Raw genomic sequence first — 23,459 nt, 5'->3', positions numbered from 1 at the left:
TATATATATGTAAATAGAGCTGAGACCTGAATAAGTAGGACCAGGTAACAAGTCCATGGAAACACATGCTTCGTATAGAATTTGTCACTGCACTCACTGAGGAAGGGTTTGCCTTCACAGAATCTGTTGGGGTTTTTGGGCGTGTTGCCCTCAATTGCTGTTCAGGGGTCTCAGTAATCTCACAATCAGCCGGTATATCTCCTGCAGACAAGGCTAGAGAGAAGCTGGGGAGATGAGTGAGAACAGAATGTATTTCCAGTAGCTTCTCACCAGGAGAGTATGTTTTTCCCCCACATATATACATGAATAGACCTCATCAGATATCATGTATAATGCGGTATCTTATTTCAGGATGTTGGCTACTTCACAGGTGTTATGTTTTGTATCTAGACAAGTCAACTACTATGCTATATGTATTTGCTCTTCAGTTTGGCCTTAAACAAAGAATGTAATTAATGTAATGTACTAGGGCTTGTCTACTTGTTTATATTATTATTTTATAAAAATGGCACTTTCCTTTTACTGTATTTGAAATAAGCACAGTTATGAGCTATACTAAATGTCAATAAACATACATCTTTATGGGATTATATGTACTTTTGAAGATAGATCATCTGAGCTGAAGAATTTTCTCTCTGCTTGCCTGAAAATGAATATACAACTGCAGGAAAAAGACTAATGATGAAGGGTAATTCCATAAACCGAGAAGGGCCTTAAAAAATCAGAGTTTGTGGCATTTAGCTTAGCAGGAGGAAAAATTTCTGTACGTAGTGTTGTTAAATATCCAAATAGTCTGTAGAGACAGCACAGTGACTCATCTCTCAAAGACTGCTTAGAGCAGATTTTGGGGGTCTGGGGGTGTAGATGTGACCTTGCTGAAGGCAGGGAGATTTATTCCTGGCTAATCCCAGCATCTGAGGCAGAACCTGAGGCAGGAGGGCAAGTCAAAAGCAGCTGGTTTCAAGAAAGCACAAAGGCACCTTTTTCCTGTCCCCCTCTCTTATTTTGTTAAGTAAATTGATACTAATCAGCAGATGTAAAATAAAAAAGAAAACCCCCAAATATCTTGGGTTCTGCAGAGTGGCACTTGAAGGGGGTGGGGTTTATAATAAATGTGTGTGTATGTCTATATATGTACATGTTTATATATGCATATGGGTGTTATACATATGTATGAATGTGTGTATAAAGCTAAACCCCCCAGCTTTTGAAAATGTGGAATTACTTTTCAACTTGGAATCATAGGGGACACATTGTGTGCATGGCTATGTGTAAAAGCATTTTATTTTTTAACCTACCGTGTCCTTCTTAGTCATATGGGTGCCCTCCTGGAGATTTCTGTGGAAAATGATGCCTATGTAGAGCAGCGGTCCCCAACCATTTTGGCATCAGGGGCTGGTTTTGTGGAAGACAGTTTTTCCATAAATGGGGGCGGAGGAGAGGGGGCAAGGAGGATCACCAGGCACTGGATCCTCCTCAGAAGCGCACAACCTAGACCCTCGCATGCATAGTTCACAGAAGGGTTCACGCTTCTCTGAGATTCGAACGCTGCTGCTGCTGTTCTGACAGAAGGCAGAGCTCCTCTCCCCTGCTTCTGCTCCCCTCCTGCTGTGTGGCTCTATACCTAACAAGGCATGGACAGGAACTGGTCCACGACCGGGGTTGGGGACCTCTGGTTTATTTGATATAGTGATTCGTCAGATGCATTAAATGACAAGTAGGAGCAGCTGTGCATTTGAATAATTGTCACAAAGTTAAAATGGCTGCTTTCTAGTTTAGTGTGTTCAAACACACAGGTCGATTGAGGAATTATAAACGTGCTACATTAACCCAAGTGGAAGCAAAGTCCTTTTCCTCTTGCTCTGCACACGTACTAGAACCAAAGATGAGGGGTCTTCTTCGTTCCTCAAAAGATGGGAGACCAAGGAAAGGCAAGTGCATCTCTGAAAAGCAAGTGTGAAGCTAAGAGTTTTTTAAAAAAACTCCGTATGTAAAGTTGAAGTACTCATTGCAAGGCAGATATTGAAAGTTCACTCAGAAGAACTCATTTCAGTTCTTTCAGGTAGCTTTATTGATTAATGGTATTTTATGTATTTATATTATAATGACATATTGCAAATACAGAGCTTAAGGCAAATGGACCTATCAGAACGAGCTAAATAGAACTGGGCATGGCTAACCCAAATTCATGTTCGGAATATGAGAGAGACTGAAGGTTAGATCTGTCTCCAGGAGCATGATTTGAATCCACACATGAGTGGTCGGGGTTCTGTTCTCTAGCCTCTGGGAGATACCACTGCAGAGCTCATCCTTGTCCAGAGTTACAGCTAACGACTTCCCAGAGTGGGCAGTGGGAAGAAGGACACGCAGGAAGTATCCAGTCTAGAGTGAAAGCACAAGGTGGGACTGGTGCAGCCTTTGGAGTCTGTGTGGACTCAAAATACACATGCTCCTTGATGTACTTGCCAATAACCCATCATAAATCGAATATATCTTAAGTCAATGCGTTTACTACCCCTGATAGATCCATCCCCAAATCAGAAAACATCAAAACATCAAAAGCTGGGGCAGTTTGTGATACGGAAGTTGCCAAATCCAATTCCATTGCTCTCTATCTCTAATGAACGTAGTCTGATAAATGTGTGGCAAATGACTGAAAGGGTTTGGTCATCCTTTCAAAGCTGTCCCGGCTGCCTCTTGTGAGTCTCTGATTGCTTTAGAGAAATAACTTGAGGAGTTTTCCTAATGGTTTGGAGAAGACCTCATCGGAAACCAACCTAATTAAGACTTCGGAACAGAACAGGCCCGGGGGCTGGTCTGTGTTAGTTTCCAGAAGTGATCAGGCCCTCAGGCTCTGGGCACAGAAAAGAGAGGAGACAGGGGTAGTGGGTGTCAGAGCAAGGGACCTTGTAGCAATGGGAGGAAAGAGCAGGAGGGCTGCTGAGGAGGCAGTGGCCGCCTGGCTGGCTTGGACGTTGGAGTGTGTGAGAATGGGAGTCTGCATGGGCTCCCTAGGCTGGTGTTCGGAGGAGCGGACTGCCTGACCTAGCCCAAACCATTTGTGCCTCTTTTCTGGAATCACTTGCATCAGGAGTTGGGTATCTTAAAAGGAGGGCCACAGAGGCTTCCTACCTCCTGAGGCCCTTCAGAGACCCCAGAGGGAAATGTCAGCCCATAGGAGAAAATAAGGCATGGCAGAGCTTCCTCTGCCAAGGTTCTCTGTCACTTAAAATGGCCCAGGGGAAAACCCAGCTGGTGCAGTCACAGGATTCTAAGTCCTGGTGCTTAGCTGTCCATCTACGCCTTGTGTTCTTGGTTTCCTCAGTTCCCGATGTTTTTCTGCATAGAACCAAGTCAAGATTCTTCATCCTGAATCTGCATTTCTCTCACGTGGTAATTAGACTTGGCTAGGCATGGATCATACACTGTGCTTACTGAGGCATTCGGGCTTTCAGGCAGAAGGTCTTGGTTTTTGTTACTTCTTATTTGCCCAGTCTAGAAGGCAGTAGACCAACTGTAACTTTTCTGAGCCAGTGGTAGGTAACAGGTATGTCTGTTGCTCCCACAAGTTAGACCTCAGATGAGTAACAACAGAGGCACTAGATTCTAGTAAGAAAGACTGATATTGGCATCTGGGTAAATGTGAACTTGGTTTTGACCGTGGCCCCTAGACTCCTGAAAAATGCAGCAGCAGTGTTGTAACTAAAGAGTCCGGAGGAATGAGTGGGGGTGTGAAAGCTTTGGGGTCTGACATGCGTCCCCTGGCCACTTTCAACAGTGGAGACCATGGAGTTGACTCGGGAGGGAATGGAAAGCGCACTGCATCACGTCGCTACCCCTTCTTTTTCTCCTTTTCTCCTCCGGGAGTGGGAGTATCTGAGAAAGAGCCTCCCAATCCCTCATACTCACATCGAAGAAACGGAACCCTGCATGGCCACAGGAAGAGAGAGAGTCAAACCACGGAGAGGACCATTGGGACACTCACTTGGCAGTCTAGTTCCTACCACGTTTGCTGTCAGCACGACCTCCTTGGGCATTTTCCTCTTTACAGTTCCTGGGGTGACACTCCAGAGCGCACAGTGGGCTCCTTTACCTTTTGTTAGCATTTTGATGTTTGCCCCACACCCTCTTCGGGGGACCACAGCCTGCATAGTGTGCTCCTTTTCACACTGGTGTCCCTTCAGTCCCCTGGCTGTGGCTCCTCGGCCCCTCCCCCTTCCCAAGGCTGCATGAGGCAGCTCCTTACCTTCTTCCCCTCCTGGCCATCCACACTCTCAGGCCCTGTCTTCCCTAGGCCTAGAGACACTGTTTCACTCTGTGCTTGAGTCCATTTCTGCCCCCCTCCTCCACAAAATACCTGGAAAGGGTTCTACAAACCTCCTGCCTGAAAATCACAGGCCTCTCTCTGGCTCCAGGCAGGCTCTTCCAGTGGCCTGTGACTTCCTCAAGGCCCCATTCTCTCCTGACTCCAGGATTATTTATGAAAGCATCCCATTTTTCAGAGTTCTGTTGAGGCTCTGAGCCTACCTGTGCACCTCCCCCAGGCCCAGGCAAGTCACCTTGATGTAAATGTCTTCACGGCTGACCCTGCCCTGCCTTCCCCTGCCTTCCCCGTTTCACTGGGCGGCTCTGTTTACCCTTTCTAGCTCAAGCATTGCATGTCAGTGGATGCTTCCACTCACCTTTGTTTATTTTATTTTTGCAAGTATCTATTATTTGTACCATATTACATCTTTGCACTATAAATTACCACAATGCCAGCTTTCTAATTCGATGTAGAAAACGATTGTTCAGGGCATATTTAAATTGCTTTAGATCAAGTACAATTTTCTATAGTTTGTGAGCTTTTTTCAAAATATTTCATTGTGGTAACTTTTGTTTATTTTTAAGTGAAGAGTGGTGGCTGTGAGGCTGATGTTCGTCAGGCCCCTAACTGAGAGTGATGTAGGTGTCTCCCAGCTGCCAGAGGTGGTGATGGTGGCCGAGGCAGAGCAGCTCATGAGGGTTATACCCATGAGCCGTCTTCTGGGCCTGACACAAAGAGGGCAGATCTGGGAGTGGGGATTAGAATTCGGTTGCCAGATTTAACAAATAAAAACACAGGATGCCCAGCCAAGTTTGAATTTAAGATAAACAGCGGGTAATATTTTAATGTAAGTATGTCCCACGTAGCATTTGGGACATACTTACGCTAAAGAAATTGTTCAGTGTTTATCTGAAATTCATGTTTAACCGGTCATCTTTTCTTTTATCTGGCAGTTCTAGACTAAAACACACTTGTGGTTGACTCTCCACCCATTGTCCCTGAACAGTGCTGTGTAGTGTCGTTCAAATACCCACCTAGGAAGTCCCGTAAATGCAGAGGCTTTTGGACATACAGAATCTGAGGGACTAGAGAATGCAAACCCAAGGCACACAAACATTCACTTTTACCTGACTGTCACTGACTTGCTCGGACTTCTGTATTGGAAAGCAGTTGTGATAACTCACGTATGTCCCAGATTCTTCCAGTTTACATTAAAAGATCCAAAGAAATACCTCTACTAGGTCGTGGAGTGTAAATGACCTCTGTGCCCAAGGCTTGCCTGCAGTTAAGGCGGGGAAGTCTACCTGCACATGGTGCTAACTAGCAGGCCTTTTTAAAAATGTATGCATGGGGGTACTAGAAAAATAACCAGCTTTGGAGTATATACACACCTGGACTGGCATTCTGGTTCTGCCACTTCCTCTGCGACCTTGGGCTAAGTACTTAACCTTTCAGTGCAAGCAGTGTGTGCCTTTATAGATGAAGCCTATCATGAAGTGTTGCCAGGGAAATCAAATGAAATATGATGTTAAGACATCGTCACTGGTGCTCGGGGTTGCTTAACCTAAATGCCTGAGGAGTGATTTCTCCAGGGAGGCAAGGCCATTCTTTTTTTTTTTGAAAGCAGAATTTATTGAGAGGACAGAAAAGCTCCCACAGCGGGAGGGGACCCAAAGGGGTTACCCAAGGCCCATTCTTTTTAGCCAGGCAGGGCTAACAGACTCTGTTTTGCATATGGAAAGTATGCTTTAGAACCATGTTGTTTGACCAACTTCCCCCTAACGACTCCTCTGTGTTTTTCTCTCTGCCTGGTTTAGGATTAACACAGATTCCTCAGATCCAAAAGACTGAAATTGCCTTTCGTCCGAATGACCCTAAGAGCTATGAAGCGTATGTGCTCAACATAGTTAGGTTCCTGGAAAAGTACAAAGATTCAGCTCAGAAGGATGAGATGACTTTCGAAGACTGTGGCAGTAAGTAGACTCATTGTAGCTTGTTGTGGCGAATTTTCTTTTTCTTTGATTCTTATTTCCCATATCTGTTTTTTATTTGATGATTGAGAGAGTATCCTGAAATAATTTAATGTTAAACTCTGGGACATATTAGCAAGACTTTTTTTTTTTTTAAGCAGGGGGATGCAATGAAACACAATGTAGCTTCAAGGGTTACTGTTTTCCACATTTGAAAGATGTCTTTCTTTAAAATATCCATAGACACTTCTACTTTTTGCTCTTCAGACCCCATGACCACAGTGACAGTTTCTTTCTTTTACATCTTTTGAGAAGTATAGCTGCTTATTTCCTCAGCCTCTCCCCACAAGTGCTCCCCACAGGCATGCCACCGTCTCACATCAGAGTGACCTTTCGGTGTGGGTGCTACCACTGCACTGATTCTGATGGAGGATTCGTGGTCAGCCTGCCCTTAGAGCTCCTGGTTGGGACTGACAAGGAAACATGTTAAGCTGCTGATCAACTGTGAATGAGGAGGTGACTGGGAAGGTAAGGAGAGGCTCCAGTGTCAGGGCATTGACGTGAATGCCGGCCTCCCCTTGCTGCCTGGGCTCTGAATTTCCCAGTCCATGTTCTCATTCCTGCCATTAAAAAAAGCTCTCTGAGTTACTAGGTGTTGTCAGCCCTTCTGATGTCATTCAAGCACTTACCAATTTCAATTCTGTATAAGGCAGACTGTGGCTTGGTCAGGGTACGGGGTGAATCGCCATTTCAAGTTATTTTGGAAAAGTTTAGTAATTTAAGAAAGAATAATTTTCACTGTGATTTTTTTCTAATTAGAAGCTAAGTGAGGTTTTCATTCTGCTTTGCAGTAATTAAAAAGGCCTGGATGATAACCAGGTGAATCACTTCACAGGAGATGAATTAAATTAAGATCATTTGAAAGAAAATTAGTTGACTTGTGAACCTAAAAATGTATAAATCACGGATTTGCACCATCTTCCTGTGGATGCTGTGTATTACCTTGGAATTCTGTCTTCATTTAGTCTTTCTCTGGCTTTTATATAAGGCACGCGGTAAGAATGAGCGAGGAGGCCGGGTGTGGTAGCTCACACCTGGACTTGTAGCACTTTGAGAAGGGAGGATCACTTGAGCCCAGGCATTCAAGACCAGCCTGGGCAACATCACCTCTTCAGAAAGTTAAAAAATAAGCCAGATGTAGTAGTGCGAGCCTGTATTCTCTCCTACTTGGGAGGCTGAGGCAGAAGCTTCTCCTTGAGTGAGATGATTGTGCTACTACTGTACTCCAGCCTGGCTGACAGCATGAGACCCCCAACTCCAAAAAAAAAGGCAAGAGTAAGATTTCTCTGCTGAGAAAATGCTTATAAAAACTCACAGCTTGTCTCGGCCTCCCTGAGTGCTGTGATTACAGGCCGAGCCACCGAGCCTGGCCTGAGCCTGCAGGTTTGAGACCCACCCAGGCAACTTGGCAAGACCTTGTCTCTACAATAAATAAAAAATTAGCCAAGCATGGTAGTGTGCACCTGTAGTTCTGGCTCCTTGGTAGGATTGCCGGAGCCCAGCAGGTCGAGTCTGCGGTGGCTGGGAGCGTGCCACTGCACTCTCCAGTCTGGGTGACAGAGTGAGACTCCAACTCGAAAAAAAAAAAAAGAACTCACAACTTTAAAAACACAAAAGCTCAAGTTAAAAAAAACATCGAAGCCAGGCTTGGCTCAGCTTGTAATCCCGTGTCTTGGGAGGCTGAGGTGAGTGGATTGCCCGAGCCCGCGGGTTCAAGAACCCACCTGGGCAACTTGGCGAGACCTCATCTCTACAATAAATCAAAAAATTAGCCGGGCGTGGTAGCACGCGCCTGTAATTCCAGCTACTTGGAAGGCTGAGGCAGAAGGATCGCTGGAGCCCAGCAGGTCGAGGCTGCGGTGCCCAGGAGCGACCACTGCACTCCAGTCTGGGTGACAGAGTGAGACTCCAACTCAAAAAAAAAAAAAAAAAATTGAGAAACTTGAATGGTGATAGAAAAGGAAAATACCAATTCTTTCCTGTTTTACATGCTAACTAGGGTTACAGCTCCAGGAAATTTTGACCAAAAAAACTTTCAGTTCTGAATATTATTGGCAATCCTTTTAATTTGTGTTCTGATTGTAACATCCTGTCCCTGAGCTAAGCTGATGTCGACCATTGTGAGTGATCTGGTTTCCTTTCAGTCTTCTAAATAGCGAGCAATCCATTATTTAAAGGAAGAGAAATAATTGTTAGAGACCAGATATTGTGTGTGATCGAGTGCCATGAAGCTTTGGGGTGGTATCAGACACCAGCTGTTGCTGTGAGGTACCTTTGAACGCTGGTGGAGAGGTGAGGGCTTGCTGGAGGTCCGGAATTAATTCAGACCCTGCCTCAAGTGCAGAATGGCCCCATCCTAGAACAGGTAACTGACAAGGAAGAAGCTGCTTTGTTCTTTCTCAGAAGTGCTAGGAGAATGGCTAGGGCAATGTAAAAGTGGTGTTTGTGTTTTCAGATGTGCCCAGCGAGCCCAAAGACCGAGGAGACTTGGTCCAGGAACAAGGAGAGCGGAAGGTCTGCAGATTCAAGCTCGAGTGGTTGGGAAATTGCTCTGGAATAAATGATGAGACCTATGGCTACAGAGAGGGCAAACCATGTATCATCATAAAACTCAACCGAGTTCTGGGCTTCAAACCTAAGGCAAGTGGTGTTTTCAGTTGTAGAGTTGAGATGGGTGATGAAGTACTTAAATGATAGGAGAATACAGTATAAGGAAGTTTTTAAAAGCGTACTCAGTGCCCAGTCAGTAGAGTAGCACCAGAATCTTCCGTATCCACCTTGAGATTCCGGTAGTTAGGGCATTGGTCTTGTTTTCTAGAATTAGAGACATTCTGAGAGGCAAAGCCAAATCTTAAAGTTGAGCCCTGTGACCCTGTTGTTAGTATTTCTGCTCAGCATACAGATAACAAAAATAGAAAAAGATACCGAGGCTGGATGCAGTGGCTCATGCCTATAATTCCAACACTTTGGGCGGCTGAGGCAGGATTGCTTGTTTGAACTGGTTTGGGATGTTCAAGACTAACCTGTGGGAAACAACAAGAGCAAGACCTCATCTCTAAAAAATATCACAAAAACTAGCCATGCATGGTGGCGTGTGCCTATAGTCTCATCTACTTGGGAGGATGAGGTGGAAGGATCATCTAAGCCCAGAAGGTTGAGGCTGCGGAGAGCCTTGATTGTGCCACTGCCCTCCAGTCTGGGCAGGAGAGACTCTGACCCCACTCCCCCCACAATATATTATTTTTTACTGAATAAATGATTTTTAAAAAAAATATCCACCTACATGTGCAGTCTAGGAAGCCACGAGTATTTCCAAAAAATTATTTTTTCTGAATGAGTTCACTGCAAAAATGGGAGTTGAACACTGTCTAGGCTAAACTTTGGCCTTTTCTATTATTTTAAATTACACTGGATAATCATTGCTTGAGATCACTGAAAAACAGCAAGTTGTCATGGCTCACCATTTGGTAAGATGATCTTCTTTGAAAGAAACAAACGTCTGTTCGTGTTGTCTCTGCTTTTGTTGAACTGCATGAATTAAACAGTGCTGTCCTCTCCCTGTGCCTGGCTTCTTCCAGCAGGCTTCCCATCACCCATAGGAGCCTTATTAGCATAGGTCGTAATTCTAGTAGGAATTGACTGCAGTATAGTGAGTTATTTGAGCAAACTCATTTTATTTCTGAAATCTGGCTCTTCTGTTCATTACTTTTCTGCTGAATGCTATCCATTTGTTTTGCCATGCTTGTTACTCTTGAATAATATTTTCAAAAGAAAATCAACGTAGAGATGAAAAGTTGTGTTAACGTCACTGAAGGATGCATCAGAGCAGCTTTATTGTCACTAGAGGCAAAAATGAGTCAGTGGGTGGGATGGCCAGGGCCTGGCTGGTGGCTTGCAGGATCTCCTGCGGAAATGGATGTACCTCTCAACAGAGTTTGCATCTTCTTTCCACTTAGACTAGAATATAATGGAAGAAAAGTGGTGTAAACCATTGTGGCATAATGTATTTGATATTCATATTGCTAGGGAACATTTCACTGAGAGCTGTCGGCCAGTTAGCAGCAAAAGGGGTTGGTGTGCAGGGCTGAACGACTAACCCTCAGCTCTGCTCTCTTGGGTACCGTGCTGCCGATACTCCTCACCATAGACATTGAGTGACGTTTGTTCCCCACAGCAGCAGTCTGTCTCTGCCACACCTATGAGACGTTCTGCTGAGTGATGAATGTGTCGCCTCTTCCTTTTCTCTCTCTTTTGGTCCTCACTTGCTTACCCCTTGCTGCTTCCTAAGTCATCACCCCCATCCAAATCGGCCACTCCTTTGGAATCGTTTTTGTCAGAGATCGCAGTGTCCTGCATCTCCTTTGGTGCACCTGTTCCCTCAGCTTTTGGGGATTGATTGTGGCAACTTCTTTTATCAATAAAAAAAGTTGTACAGTGAGAATAGTCAGAAAGTTCCTAAGAGTCACGTCTAGATAATCATCTTCTTGTATTCCAAACCAAAGAGTAGCACCAAAATGTTAGTTCCTGACTGAGGTAGAGAATGGCCTGTTTTATCAGACTCTGTGTGTGTTTTATCAGACTCATGTGCTGATGGGAGCAAGTAGGTGGCTGTCTTCCATCACACTTCTCCTGAAGGAGGTCTGAGCCAAGGATGCAGGAGGGAAGGCTCTCGGTATTTCACTGCAGCTGTCATTTTTTTTTCTTCCCTAGCACGTGAGTATCAGAAGGCACTTACCTAGATTACACTACACGTAAGACAAAGTTAGGTTTACTTTTTAAAATTTTTTTTAATTTTAAAGATGTGAGGTACAATTCAGGGTTAGGTATACAAATGTTGATTATGCAGGTACCCTTGTTGATGAGGTGTGACCCTCCCCTGGCAGTTTCCCTCAACTGCCAATCTCACCATCCCTCCTTTGGCAGTTTCCCACTACTGCCAATCCCTTTCTTATAATATTATGAAAATTGTTCAAGGTCTGCTTATGAGTGAGAACATAGGGTACTCTGTTCTTTGTTTTCGTGATAGATCACTGAGTGTTGCGGCTGTAATCTTCAAGTAGTGCTTTGGGTCCTTGGGGTTCACCCCTTCAGGACAACCCTTACTTCAGGGCAGTGCCACCTTTACCTGTTTTACACATTGGACTTTCCTTACAGGATTGGAAAGGCACACTCCTTAAATGGCAATGCCCCTACCTCCCATGCACAAACACACTGGAGTTTTTTTTCTTAAAGGAGAGCCTACTTGAAGAAGGCATTCTTGAGAGAAAAGGATGGCATTATTTATTCATGGCTCAGGAGGCAAGCCCAAGTTTTATAAAAGCAAAACTGTCAGTCAACTTTCCCGTGTAATATAATCCTAGCGAATAACGAGCATTGTTTTCTGGGTCAGCTCTTACTTTTCAATGTCCTTAAGCAAAGTTTGTAAGGAGGTACCATTAAGAGCTCCATTTACTACTGGGTTGTATCACAGCCTAATAGTAGTGGTTATAAAACTTGGGCACTTATTTTCATTTCAACAAAATCACAGCTATGACCTTCCCTAAATTGGTTAGGGGAGTCATCATTTCTGCTCTCCTGATGTGCTTTATTATTTTGGTTGACTTATCATGACCAATGTGTACTGGGCTACAGATTAGTTTTTTCAGAAATTAAGAATAATCGTGTATACTCTGCTGATCAACATGGGTTTTATTTTTAGCCTCCCAAGAATGAGTCCCTGGAGGCTTACCCAGTGATGAAGTATAACCCATATGTTCTTCCTGTTCAGTGCACTGGCAAGGTAAGGTCATAGAGGGTGGGGCATGGGAAGAGAGGACGCGGAGTGAGATTGTTGAGCGAAACTTTAATATAGGAAACAACATTGCTTCCAGATATCAGTCTCCGTCAGTTGAGCTGTAGCTATAACTAGGTAAAACTTGTTAAAAGGACAGAAATGTTAGTAAGAATAATACTAGAGGTTCATTTCTCCATTGGCACAAGAAACTCAAGTATCTGAATTTAATCCACTGGAATATTTCTTTATAGAAGTGAGAGGTGAATTGGCTCATAGAAGTGCTTGTCTCTGACCCACAGCACATGTTACAAATTTGGGGCCAACGTTGTATGTTTTTTTTTTTAAATTAATGCCACATAAAAATTTGTGGTTGGGCTTCTCTTTTAAAAACATTGAAAGATTAAGTTAACAATCAGCACATGTTCCCCTTAGATCTAAAGACTAACAGACATTTTAGAGAGAGGACAGACTAAAGAAAAGACCAGGTGTGGTGGCTCACACCTATAATCCTAACACTTGAGAGACCAAGGAGGGAGGATCAGTTGAGCCCAGGAGTCTGAGACCAGCATGGGCAACATAGTGAGACCCTGTCACTACAAAAAATTTTTTAAAAAATTAGCTGGGCAAAGTGGTACACGCTTGTAGTCCCAGCAACTTGGGAGGCTGAGCTGGATCACCTGAGCCCAGGAGGATGAGGCTGCAGTGAGTCACGATCATGCCACTGCACTTCAGCGTGGGCTGCAGAGTGAGACCTAACTAAAAAATAAAAAGGGGGGAGGGAATCCCCAAGCAGTGCCATTTTACACTATCACCAAGAAAGGAAGTCAACACAGGAAGTGAGAGGCAGATAGTAAACCTTTGGAGATACTTCACTGGAAATGCTGCCCACTGGGCCAGCACCAAGGAGTTTGTGACTTTCAATGTTGGCACTGTTTCCCGGAGGCTGTGTTGGCTTGGAGAAATGCTTGTTTAGCTTCTGCCTCAGTTTCTCCAGTTGTACAGTGAGAATAGTCAGTTTCCTTGTATGACCACTTCTCAGGGCTGCTGTAGCTTAGACTGAGGGTGTGTGCTTTCCCCTTGCAGTCATTTGGGCTTTGCAGTCAGCTTGGCTAACTGTATATATGTATGTATGTCTGTCTGTCTGTTTGTATGTGAGTTCAGGTCATGACCCGTGAGGTGAACATTAAAACCACTTCATTCTGTTTTCAGCGAGAGGAAGACAAGGATAAAGTTGGGAACGTGGAGTATTTTGGACTGGGCAACTACCCTGGCTTTCCTCTTCAGTATTATCCCTATTATGGCAAACTCCTGCAGCCCAAATACCTGCAGCCCCTGCTGGCAGTACAGTTCACCAACCTCACCATGGACACGGAGATACGCATCGAGTGTAAGGCGTATGGTGAGAACATTGGGTACAGTGAGAAAGACCGTTTTCAGGGACGCTTTGATGTAAAAATTGAAGTTAAGAGCTGATCACAAGCACAAATATTTCCCACTAGCCATTTAATAAGTTAAAAAAGATACAAAAACAAAACCTACTAGTCTTGAACAAACTGTCATACGTATGGGACCTACACTTAATCTATATGCTTTACACTAGCTTTCTGCATTTAATAGGTTAGAATGTAAATTTAAAGTGTAGCAATAGCAACAAAATATTTATTCTACTGTAAATGACAAAAGAAAAATAAAAATTGAGCCTTGGGACGTGCCCATTTTTACTGTAAATTATGATTCCATAACTGACTTGTAGTAAGCAGTGTTTCTGGCCCCTAAGTATTGCTGCCTTGTGTATTTCTTTAGTGTACAGTACTATAGGTGCATATTCTGGTCATTTCTCAAGCCATGTTTTATCGTATCTGTTTTCTACTTTATGTGAGCAAGGTTTGCTGTCCAAGGTGTAAATATTCAATGGGAATAAAACTGGCATGGTACTTTTTTTTTTTTGGTTTGGCTCTTTCAAAGATAATGGCCCACCGATGAGCATTTTTAACACACTCCATAGTCTTTTCCTGTGGTGTTAGGTCTTTTTTTTTTTTTTTTCCTGGGGCTGGGGCGGGGGGCTGTCATGGGGGAACTGCCCTTAAAATTTTAAGTGACACTACAGAAAAACACACAAAGGTGACGGGTTGTGTCGTGCTTCGTACTGAATGCTGTCTTGACATCTCTTCCCTCGTCCTCCAGTATGTTCTATAGCTGTGTCCGAGATCCAGATCTGCCCTGCACTGTGGCTAGTGATGGGGCTAATTCATTTGCTTTGTACGTTTTCTTTTCCTTTTCTTTTTTCCCTTCTCTGGAGGCATCACATGCTGGTGCTGTGTCTTTATGAATGTTTTAACCATTTTCATGGTGGAAGAATTTTATATTTATGCAGTTGTACAATTTTATTTTTTTCTGCAAGAAAAAGTGTAATGTATGAAATAAACCAAAGTCACTTGTTTGAAAATAAATCTTTATTTTGAACTTTATAAAAAGCAATGCAGTACCCCATAGACTGGTGTTAAATGTCGTCTACAGTGCAAACTCCATGTTCTAACATATGTAATAATTGCCAGGAGTACAGTGCTCTTGTTGATCTTGTATTCAGTCAGGTTAAAACAATGGACAATAAAAGAATGAACACATTCCTCATGTGCATGATTCACTCTTGTCTACATTCCCCGGTCTTGACTTCTTTACTTTCTATACTGCTAATTATCCAAGATCTTGAAGAAGTATTGAACCTGAAAGACAAGCACATGATTTCTTTAGTTCAGATGGAAACAGCCAAGGGCATGCTCAGACCCCTGCACATGGGAATACCCAAGCACACCCTCTCAGAGAAACACCAAGTGCATCAGAGGCAGAGAACCGACGACGCTTCAGCTTAGAGTTGTTTTAGAAATCTCTTGCAGTGCTACTTCACTCAGATTAGAAAACGTGAAATGCTGGTTCCTGCTAGGGCTTCACTAGGTGTGTCTGCTTAGAAGAAGAAAAAATTGTTAGCAGTTAAAATGACGCTAGGGTTGAGGGCTAGTAAGTGAAAAAGGTTCTTGCCTTGCTTTTTGGTTCAGGGTTTGGCCTATGTATTTATTTAGCCATGTTTAAAAATAAGCCTTAGTGTGAAAGAACACAAAAAATCATCTTTTTGAAAAGCATTTTTCAGGTATAAATTACGCTGAAGATTGAGTATCATGTAACCAACACGGGGAATACCCAAACTATTAATAAAATCACGGCATCATATTTCTGAAAATAGACACCTTTCACAAAGCCTGGGGCTAGAGCTCCAGTAAATCACTGAAGCTGGGCTGCGTCAGGATGTCCTGGTGACAGCACAGTGAGTTCAAATGCCAGGAGCAGCTTCCAGTCCTACCCACTGTCCACATTTATGAGCCCGCTGGTCCATTTCTCTCATCTTTGCTTTCTCTACAGCAACAAATCATGTGATGAGAAATTAATGCCAGAGGAATAACGACTGCATTTAACAAACGATAGCAAGGGGGGAAATGGCATAACTGCTTGACTAAAGCTTTTAGGAGCCCTCCTCAGCTGCAAAGGAAACAGCACAATCCTAAACAGCGTGCCTCCACGAACCTCCAGAAGTAGCCCATGTTTACAGAAATGCAGTTATTCTGGTAACAAGACAGTCCGTCTCGCTGAAACATCAGCTCACTTTGTAGGGTGTATATGAGTCTTACACTTGTGATGTTTGTAGACAAGGGTAATGGGGCTTCAGGTCTGGGGAAAGGGAACCATTTATTCAAACTGGAGGGCAGTTGCATGTTTGAGCCTAAGTCTAAGTCACGACCTTGATGAGACAGACGTGTTCATATATACTGTGTGCCTTCTGTTCTGAGCCACTGTGTGTGTCTGCCTGTCACATCACCCCTAGGAGCCTGGGGGACGTGGTTTGTTTTCTGTGACTCAGCAGATCCTTCCTGGCTGCCTCTTTCAACAGCCAGGGACAGACCCACCTGTGAACAGACGGGCAGAATTGCATCTCGACATCTGCATACTTCTGACTCTTGCTTCTATACCTTTTTTTTTTTGTATTATCAGCTTATTCTGACCCTTAGTGAATGACATATTTCTTGGGTATAGGGCTAGAGCCGTCTGCCTCCCTTTGGATGTTCTTACGTTCAAGAAAGGAGTTTTCACACAAGTCCAGTCAATCAAACACTTCATTTCTCACACAGAATACAGATGGATTGAGTGTTTCAAAAGCAGTGTTTCTCAAAGGTAGGGTGAATACCACTTGGAATCAAAAGCATGGAAACAGTTGCTGAAGAGAGGGAACAAGATTCTCTTTTCATTCGGTCACTTTCCATGAAGGAAAACTGCAGTTTGGTGTTAGTATGTCTTCAAGTTCATCTTCCTTTCACAGAAAGGGAGAGAGGCCCTGGGTTCAGAACCTTTGGCAAGCAACGTTACTGCACAAGAATTCAATAACATGTTTTTGTTGTATTTATTATCTTTGGTTAAGGACAAGTAAAGTAGTTTAAGTAGTTTTTCTCTTATGGCAGTAAAATAAGTATGTTCAAGAATAGCAGTGAATGGATTTAAAGAAAAAGTACATACAATTTCAGGTGATGTTTAAATATGATAAAAATCATGGAGATGATAAATGGCTGACTGCAATTTAGGACTCTGCCTGAAAGTGCAGCATTAACAGCAGCCAAGATATTTGGTTCTGTACCTGTCTGGGCAAAATCTAATTTGAACGCTATCTATTTTAGAACAATGGCATGCCCTGTTTAGGTAATAGGCTGCGCCTATGACCAGAGGGAATGGCTCCAACTTCAAATTAAAAACATTATCAGAGATCAGAGACGAAAGTTCAGTTACCAGACTCTTTCAGAGCTCAATAATAGCTCAACCTCCTGGCTTCTTAAAGGATTAGTAACACTCTGATATCTGTAGATACTTGGCCCATGAAAGAGAACCAGATGAGGTTACCTGGAAATCTAGGGCCTGTGAACACAGAGGGAAACCATCTGAGAAACATTCAAAAACAGTTTTAATTGAGTTTCAAATTCATCTCTCTTTCTTCCTTAAAAGGGGGCAAACACTAACCAGATGTGTTATCTGTAGTCCTCTGGGCACTGCAATGGGACAGGTGACCGGGAAATAGATAAGCCCATTATTCTCCCAACTGATGGTTCCAATTAGCACCCACATCCTACCCGTGTAAAACAAAGGGCTGAACCAAGGCAAGTATCTTGGTTCACCTTTAATTCTGTATTTTTCTTTGAAAGACTTTCAGCATCAGACTGTTCTGACGGATCAGGTATCTTAATAAGGTGTTGACTCTTGCTGAAGACAGAATCCAGTTATTTTATTTAGTGGCAAATGAAACCCATGCCCTAAGAAGTGCCCATATTGTAATAAAACTGTAACATGCCATCTCCAGCCTTTACCACTAAGCCTTTACAAAGCTTGGATTTCATAAAATCAGGAATTTCACAGGCAGCCCATAAGGGGCCATCTTTTCCAAGGAAACACATTTCCCCTCTGTGTTGGCCCCAGCCAGACCAGGGTGGAGGTGGCACAGAGTGATCGCAACCCACAGTTCCAGCCAGCCACAGTGAGGGATGTGGTCATTATTGGGCCTGTCTTTTGGCTTAAGTGCTTGTTACAGGAATTTATGGTTATTACATTGCAAGTAATGGAGGAGCTGTGGCACAGTCCTGCAGAGGTGGAACCTGGGACGCACTCCTTCTATGAAAAGCAGAGTTCTAAAATGACTGGGGGGCAAGAGCTGGGCCTTGGGAAGGCTCTACTTTCTAGCTGACAGGACTAAGGTTTTTGGAGCTCATCACTCTGTTTAATGTCTCCAGTTCCACCAATGCTGGTTAAGAGCTCGCACTGGAACGGGCCTGGCTGTGGGATTTTGACTCTGGCTCTGCCATTTTCGGGCCAGATGACCTTAAGCAAGTTACTTCACTTCTCTGTTTCTCAGATTCCACATCTGGAATACAACAATACCTACTCACAGGGTTGTGATGGAGATTCAAGGAGTTATTTCATGGAAGTTATTTAAAATAGTGCCCAGCATATGGCAAATACTGCATAATAAATATCATTGTTATTGATTCCTGAATATTCTCACGATGTTGTGACCCCTCCTGCTGTGTGTAATGAAGCCATGTGTGTCTGGATAACTCCCTTTGGGGCTCTGAGCACCAAAACGATTGGGGCTGTTCCTGCTCATCAGAGGACAGCAGACACAATGACTCAGGGCATGATTGGGAGGACACTTTGAAGACTAAGACACTCAAAGACCTGAGAACCAAATGCAACATGTGACCTAGATAGATCCTGGACCAAAAACAACTTTTTTTCTTTGACTATTAAAGGCATTTGTGGGTAAAATGTAAATGTCTGTGCACAGATAACAGTACTGTATTAATTAAAATTTCCTGATTTCTAATCATTGTTCCACAGTAATAGAAGAGAATATCTGAGTTTTAAGAAAATATACACTGAAGTATTGAGATATAAAGGGGAAGTATGTCTACAATATGCTGTCAATTATTCATAACCAATAATTGAACACATATGTGTGCAAGGGGAGAAAGAGAGAGAGAGAGAAGGAAAGGGTGATTACACGGTAAAACGTTAACGTGGGGAATACTGGTAAAGGGATTGAGGAAAGTCTGTATTATTTTTTGGAACTTTTCTATAAGTAAAATTATTTCAAAATAAAATGATAAGAATATTAATTAGTAGAAAGAATAGAAAGAGTCCTGGATTTGGAAGAACTGAGTTTGATTCTAGCCACTGTGTCCTAGTGGTCAACTCTCTGGGCTTGTTTTCTAACCTAAAAGTTGATGATAGTAAAACCTACCTCATGTGTATGTAATTTTGGGGGTGGATTTATAGTCACAATTATCCAAATCATACATTTTCAGAAAGTGCCTGTGACCCACTGCTCCCTCCCACGCTGAGACTTGCAGCTCAGGCTGGGATCTGCTGCAAGTCAGCCATAGTGAGGCCGAGGGGTGGGTTGTCTCAGCTGCGAATGCCAGGCAAGCAAGGGAGAAAACTCAGGTGAACCAGACATCTTACACATTTCATTTTTGCTGATTCCCACAGAAAAAAGGTTTTGGACAGGAAATGTATTCTTGTCCTTTAAAAGATGATTTTAAGCTGAGTGCAGCGGTTCGTGCCTGTAATCCCAGACTTTGGGAGGCTGAGGTGGGAAGCTTGCTTGAGTCCAGGAATTCAAGATAAGCCTGGACTGATCATTTTCAAAAAATGAAAAATATTAGCTGGGTATGGTAGCAAGCGCCTGTAGTTCCAGCTACTTGGATACTTAGGCGGAAGGATCACCTGAACCCATGAGGTCAACGCTGCAGTTAGTCTGGAGATCTGATTCATTAGGTCTTGGGTGGGTAGGTACTGGACATCCATCTTTTTTTTTTTGAGTTGGAGTCTCACTCTGTCACCCAGGCTAGAGTGCAGTGGTACGCTCACAGTAACTGCAGCCTCAACCTACTGAGCTTGGCGATCCTTCTGCCTCAACCTTCCAAGTAGCTGCAACTACAGACGTGCACCACCACACCCGGCTAATTTTTTGATTTACTGTAGAGACAAGGTTTTGCCATGTTGCCCAGGCTGGTCTCAAACCTGCCAGCTCAGGCAATTCTCTCACTCTGGCCTCCTTAAGTGCTGGGATTACAGGTGTGAGCCACTCATCACGCCCAGCTGACATCCGCATTTTCAAATAGGTCCACAGATATTTCTGATGTCCACTGGGGTTGCACACAACTGCCCTAGATATTCAAAACAGGTGGCCCAGAAATCAGGGCTGGAGCCAAACCCATCTGATATCACAAGTGATCTGAAGGAAAGGGTAACGTCACCCTTTAAATTTGGTTTTGACTAGTTTTCACAGTTCTTTTAGGCCTTTACCATGAATAATGGGCCACAGAGGTAGATGAGGAGGACTTAAGGTGAAATGGGAAACGAGCGCAAAACAGCAGACAGTAACCCTCAACAGGGTTATTTGGGTATTTACTAGGAAGAAATCACATAAGCCTTACAGGATGAGTTCCACTGACAATAAGTGGTAACACAGGAAGGGAGTCTTGGGGTATGTCCCAGCACCTAGATAGAGGGGATACAGATGAGAGGCCATTGATGCTTCCTATCAAGGAGGCTATAAATCAAACCCAAGGAATTTCAGTGCCACAGAAGATCATACTTCCTAGGAAGTTCTTGTTTTTATACTTCACATTTCAGCTAGAAAAACTCCAAGATGAAAATAATGTAATTAGAAAATAGTAACTGAAATTATTTAGAAGGCGGAATGCCTTTTTTATAAGGATAGATGAGAAAAGTGAAAACGGTCTTAGAGCAGATAAAAGCTGAGAGAAAATGCAGTCAGAATTTATTAGATAATTAGGGGAGTGGCTGGGATAGACACATCTAAAACAGGAAAGTGTGAGAACAAATGCTGAGGAAATTGAAGACTTAAGATAAAATCACTTCATATCTGGCCTCGTTTAATATTTACTGTGAAAACGTCATTATTTCTATTCTGCAAGTGGGTAAAATGAGTCTGAGAAAGGTCATTGTTCTAAGAGAGAAAAGTCGTTCTCAGAGTTGGAAGGTGCGGAAGCTGGGAACTTGAACTCAGGTCACCTGGCGCCAGAGCCTGTTGCCGGAATCACTAGACTCTGGGGCCTCCTTCAGACTTCAGATTTCAGTCCAGAAGGCTGAGGGAAGACCATTGGCATAGTTAGGTTCAAATTCAACTTTAAACATTTGATTTACCTTTGAACTCAAGTTCAAATCAAGAAAACGTTATTAAAAGCTCAGCTAACTTCTCTTTCTACTCGTCACTCCTGTATGCTTACAGACTTTGGACGGACTTCGAAACAGAAATGCTGGTCTTGCAATATTTTCGGCTCAGCCAAAATAAGTTAAAAAGTCTTGTCTCCTGGGAATTCATTTCTCAGTTTTTAATCTTCAAGTTTTAGTAAAAAGATGCTTGATAACTGAGAGAAATAATTTCCCCCCTTTTCTTTCTTTCTTTCTTTCTATTTTTTTTTTGAGACAGGATCTTGCTCTGTCACCCAGGCTGGATTATAGCTCACTGTAACCTCGACCTCCTGGGCTCAAGGGATCCTTCTGCCTTGAACTATAGGCACGCATCACCCCACTCAGCTAATTTTTTATTTCTGGTATAGATGGGGTCTTGCTATGTTGCCCAGGCTGGTCTCAAACTTCTGGTCTCAAGTGATCTTCCTGTCTCAGCCTCCTAAAGTGCTGAGATTACAGGTGTGAGCTATTGCATCTGGTGAGCAATAAAATTTTAACCAGTCATCAAAAAAGAAGAAAATGTACTTCTATGTGGGAGCTAATGGCCACAGGGATGGGTGTGGGGCAGTAAGGCGTACCAGGAAACCCAGGGCTATTGATTAGGAGAGTAACACTCTGCACTCCGAGTCGTGTGGTCTTGGGCAAGCAGCTTTCCTTCATTTTCTTCACTGACAGCAACAAGGGTGTTGAATTAGAATCTGATTCCCTCGAAACCTAGAGTCATGAAGCGTTAGTGCAGAAAAGAGGTTTAGCGCAGGGCTTGTCACCCTTTGTCTGCACATGGCATACCTAGAAATGTTGGTTAATTCTCCTACAGCACAGAAAGCAGCTGAGCATTGGAGCTGCTGCCCCTCACTCCCAGAGGATTAATTTCTCAGCTCATTTGTGAGGAAGTCTGAGCTTCCAAACCACAAGTTCAGCTTCATCGTTTTCCACATGGAGAAACTAAAGCCCAGACACATTTTATGCATTTATAACGACCCTAAATGAAAGTACATGGTATCTGTGTATTTTTAGTTGTTACACTAATATAGTATTTGATAAATCATGGCTTGCCCCCTTCAGTCCATCTCTGCATGTAAACCAGAGAGATCTCTTGAGACGTATCAATCTGATCATGTTGGCAGCACCTGCTTTCCCATGAGGACTGCCTCCTGCTGTGTTTACAGCAAAGATCCTTATTCTTAAAGTATTTCTCTGGGGTCCCTCATGCCATTTAAAAAAAAATTTTATGTTCCTTCTTTTCTTTCCTGAAACACACCACATACCTCCCGCATCAGGGCTTTGCTGCTCTCTCTGCCTGGGGTCTTTTGCCTTCTCCCCTAGCTAACATTCAGGGTTTCGGTCCTCAATTCATTTGCAAGACAGCCTTCCCGAATCCTCTGTCTACACCCCTGTTACATCACATCCTGCCTATTGGTACACAGTAGTAGCCAGCTTGCACTTGTGCATTTTTTTTGCGAGTGCCTGATTGCCTGCCTGCCTGATTACATTTTGAGCTTTAAGTCAGGATGTGTCCTGTTCACTACTGCCTCTTCAGTGCCCACCATGCGTCAGTGTATAGTAAAGGTTCAATGGAATGTTCAGGAATAAATTTATGGCTTCCTGTTTGGGGCAATAGAAATCTTCCTGGCAACTTGAATCACCGAACTGATATAGTTCTGTACGTCATATTTCTTGTGATATGAAGTAGGGATGCGATAATGCTTTACTTTATTCTAATCAGTGAACAGTAAGGCCATTTACTTAAAACTTTTCACTGCAAATATTCTTAACAATTTTTAGATTGTGGACCACTTTGAGATCTAATAAAAGCGATGGACCATTTTCCCCCAAAATGAATATATTCACAACCATTTTGCAAACAATTTCAGGGATTGTCCATGTACTAATCCTATGAATAAATTTCAGTCCCCTAAATAAGCCAGGTGTGGTAGCGAGCGCCTGTAGTTCCAGCTACTTGGAAGGCTGAGGCAGAAGGATCGCCGGAGCCCAGTAGGTCGAGGCTGCGGTGGCCGCTCCAGCCTGGGTGATGGAGTGAGACTCCAATTAAAAAAAAAAAAATTCAAACCCCTAAATACAGTGTAAAACAGTCAGATGACTTGAGACTTAGTTATCTTTCCAAGCTCATCTGCCATTCTCGCATGTTATTTTAGACTCTAATATATCAAATTGCATGTAGTTGCCCAGCATACCACCTGTTTCACTCCACTCCACTCTTTTTTCCAACCCATCTTCCCATGCTTGGAACAGATCCCCCATCCTCCAGGACCCTCCTTGACTCCTGTGCTGGGAAATGGGTACCTCACAGGAGCTTCCATGAAACCCAGTGAGGGCTGGCCTCCTAGCATTTATTTCCCAATGTCAAAATGACCTACTTTGATGACAATTTTTCCTAGAGAACATTAAATTCGTTTAGTATAGGGAATATGTTCCCAGGCACTGTTCAGCAGGGCATCAGGGATGCTGTTACTCACGCTGGTGTCTTGAACAGCGAATAGCACAAACAGGCCTTCAATAAATATATGGTAACCTGAGAAGG

At 43.3% G+C, this 23,459-nt stretch overlaps 1 protein-coding gene across 2 annotated transcripts in view; it reads left to right on the top strand.

Moving 5' to 3' along the window:
• The window catches only part of ATP1B1 (ATPase Na+/K+ transporting subunit beta 1), a 24,687-nt gene extending 9,951 nt beyond the window's left edge, over positions 1-14,736 (top strand). For both annotated transcript variants that reach the window (XM_008069929.2, XM_021718515.1), the window contains exons 3-6: positions 6,124-6,279; positions 8,792-8,976; positions 12,035-12,115; positions 13,319-14,736. In XM_008069929.2, the coding sequence (XP_008068120.1) occupies positions 6,124-6,279; positions 8,792-8,976; positions 12,035-12,115; positions 13,319-13,582 (686 nt within the window). In that variant the 3' untranslated portion in view covers positions 13,583-14,736. The remainder of the gene's footprint in view (positions 1-6,123; positions 6,280-8,791; positions 8,977-12,034; positions 12,116-13,318) is intronic.
• The last annotated feature ends 8,723 nt before the right edge of the window (positions 14,737-23,459 follow it).

This window comes from Carlito syrichta, unplaced genomic scaffold, assembly GCF_000164805.1.
Source record: "Carlito syrichta isolate Samal-C Ts95f unplaced genomic scaffold, Tarsius_syrichta-2.0.1 Scaffold312556, whole genome shotgun sequence".
Taxonomy (NCBI): Eukaryota; Metazoa; Chordata; class Mammalia; order Primates; family Tarsiidae; genus Carlito; species Carlito syrichta.
The sequence above is the reverse complement of the archived record's forward strand: the minus strand, read 5'-3'. Positions and strand labels throughout refer to the sequence as shown.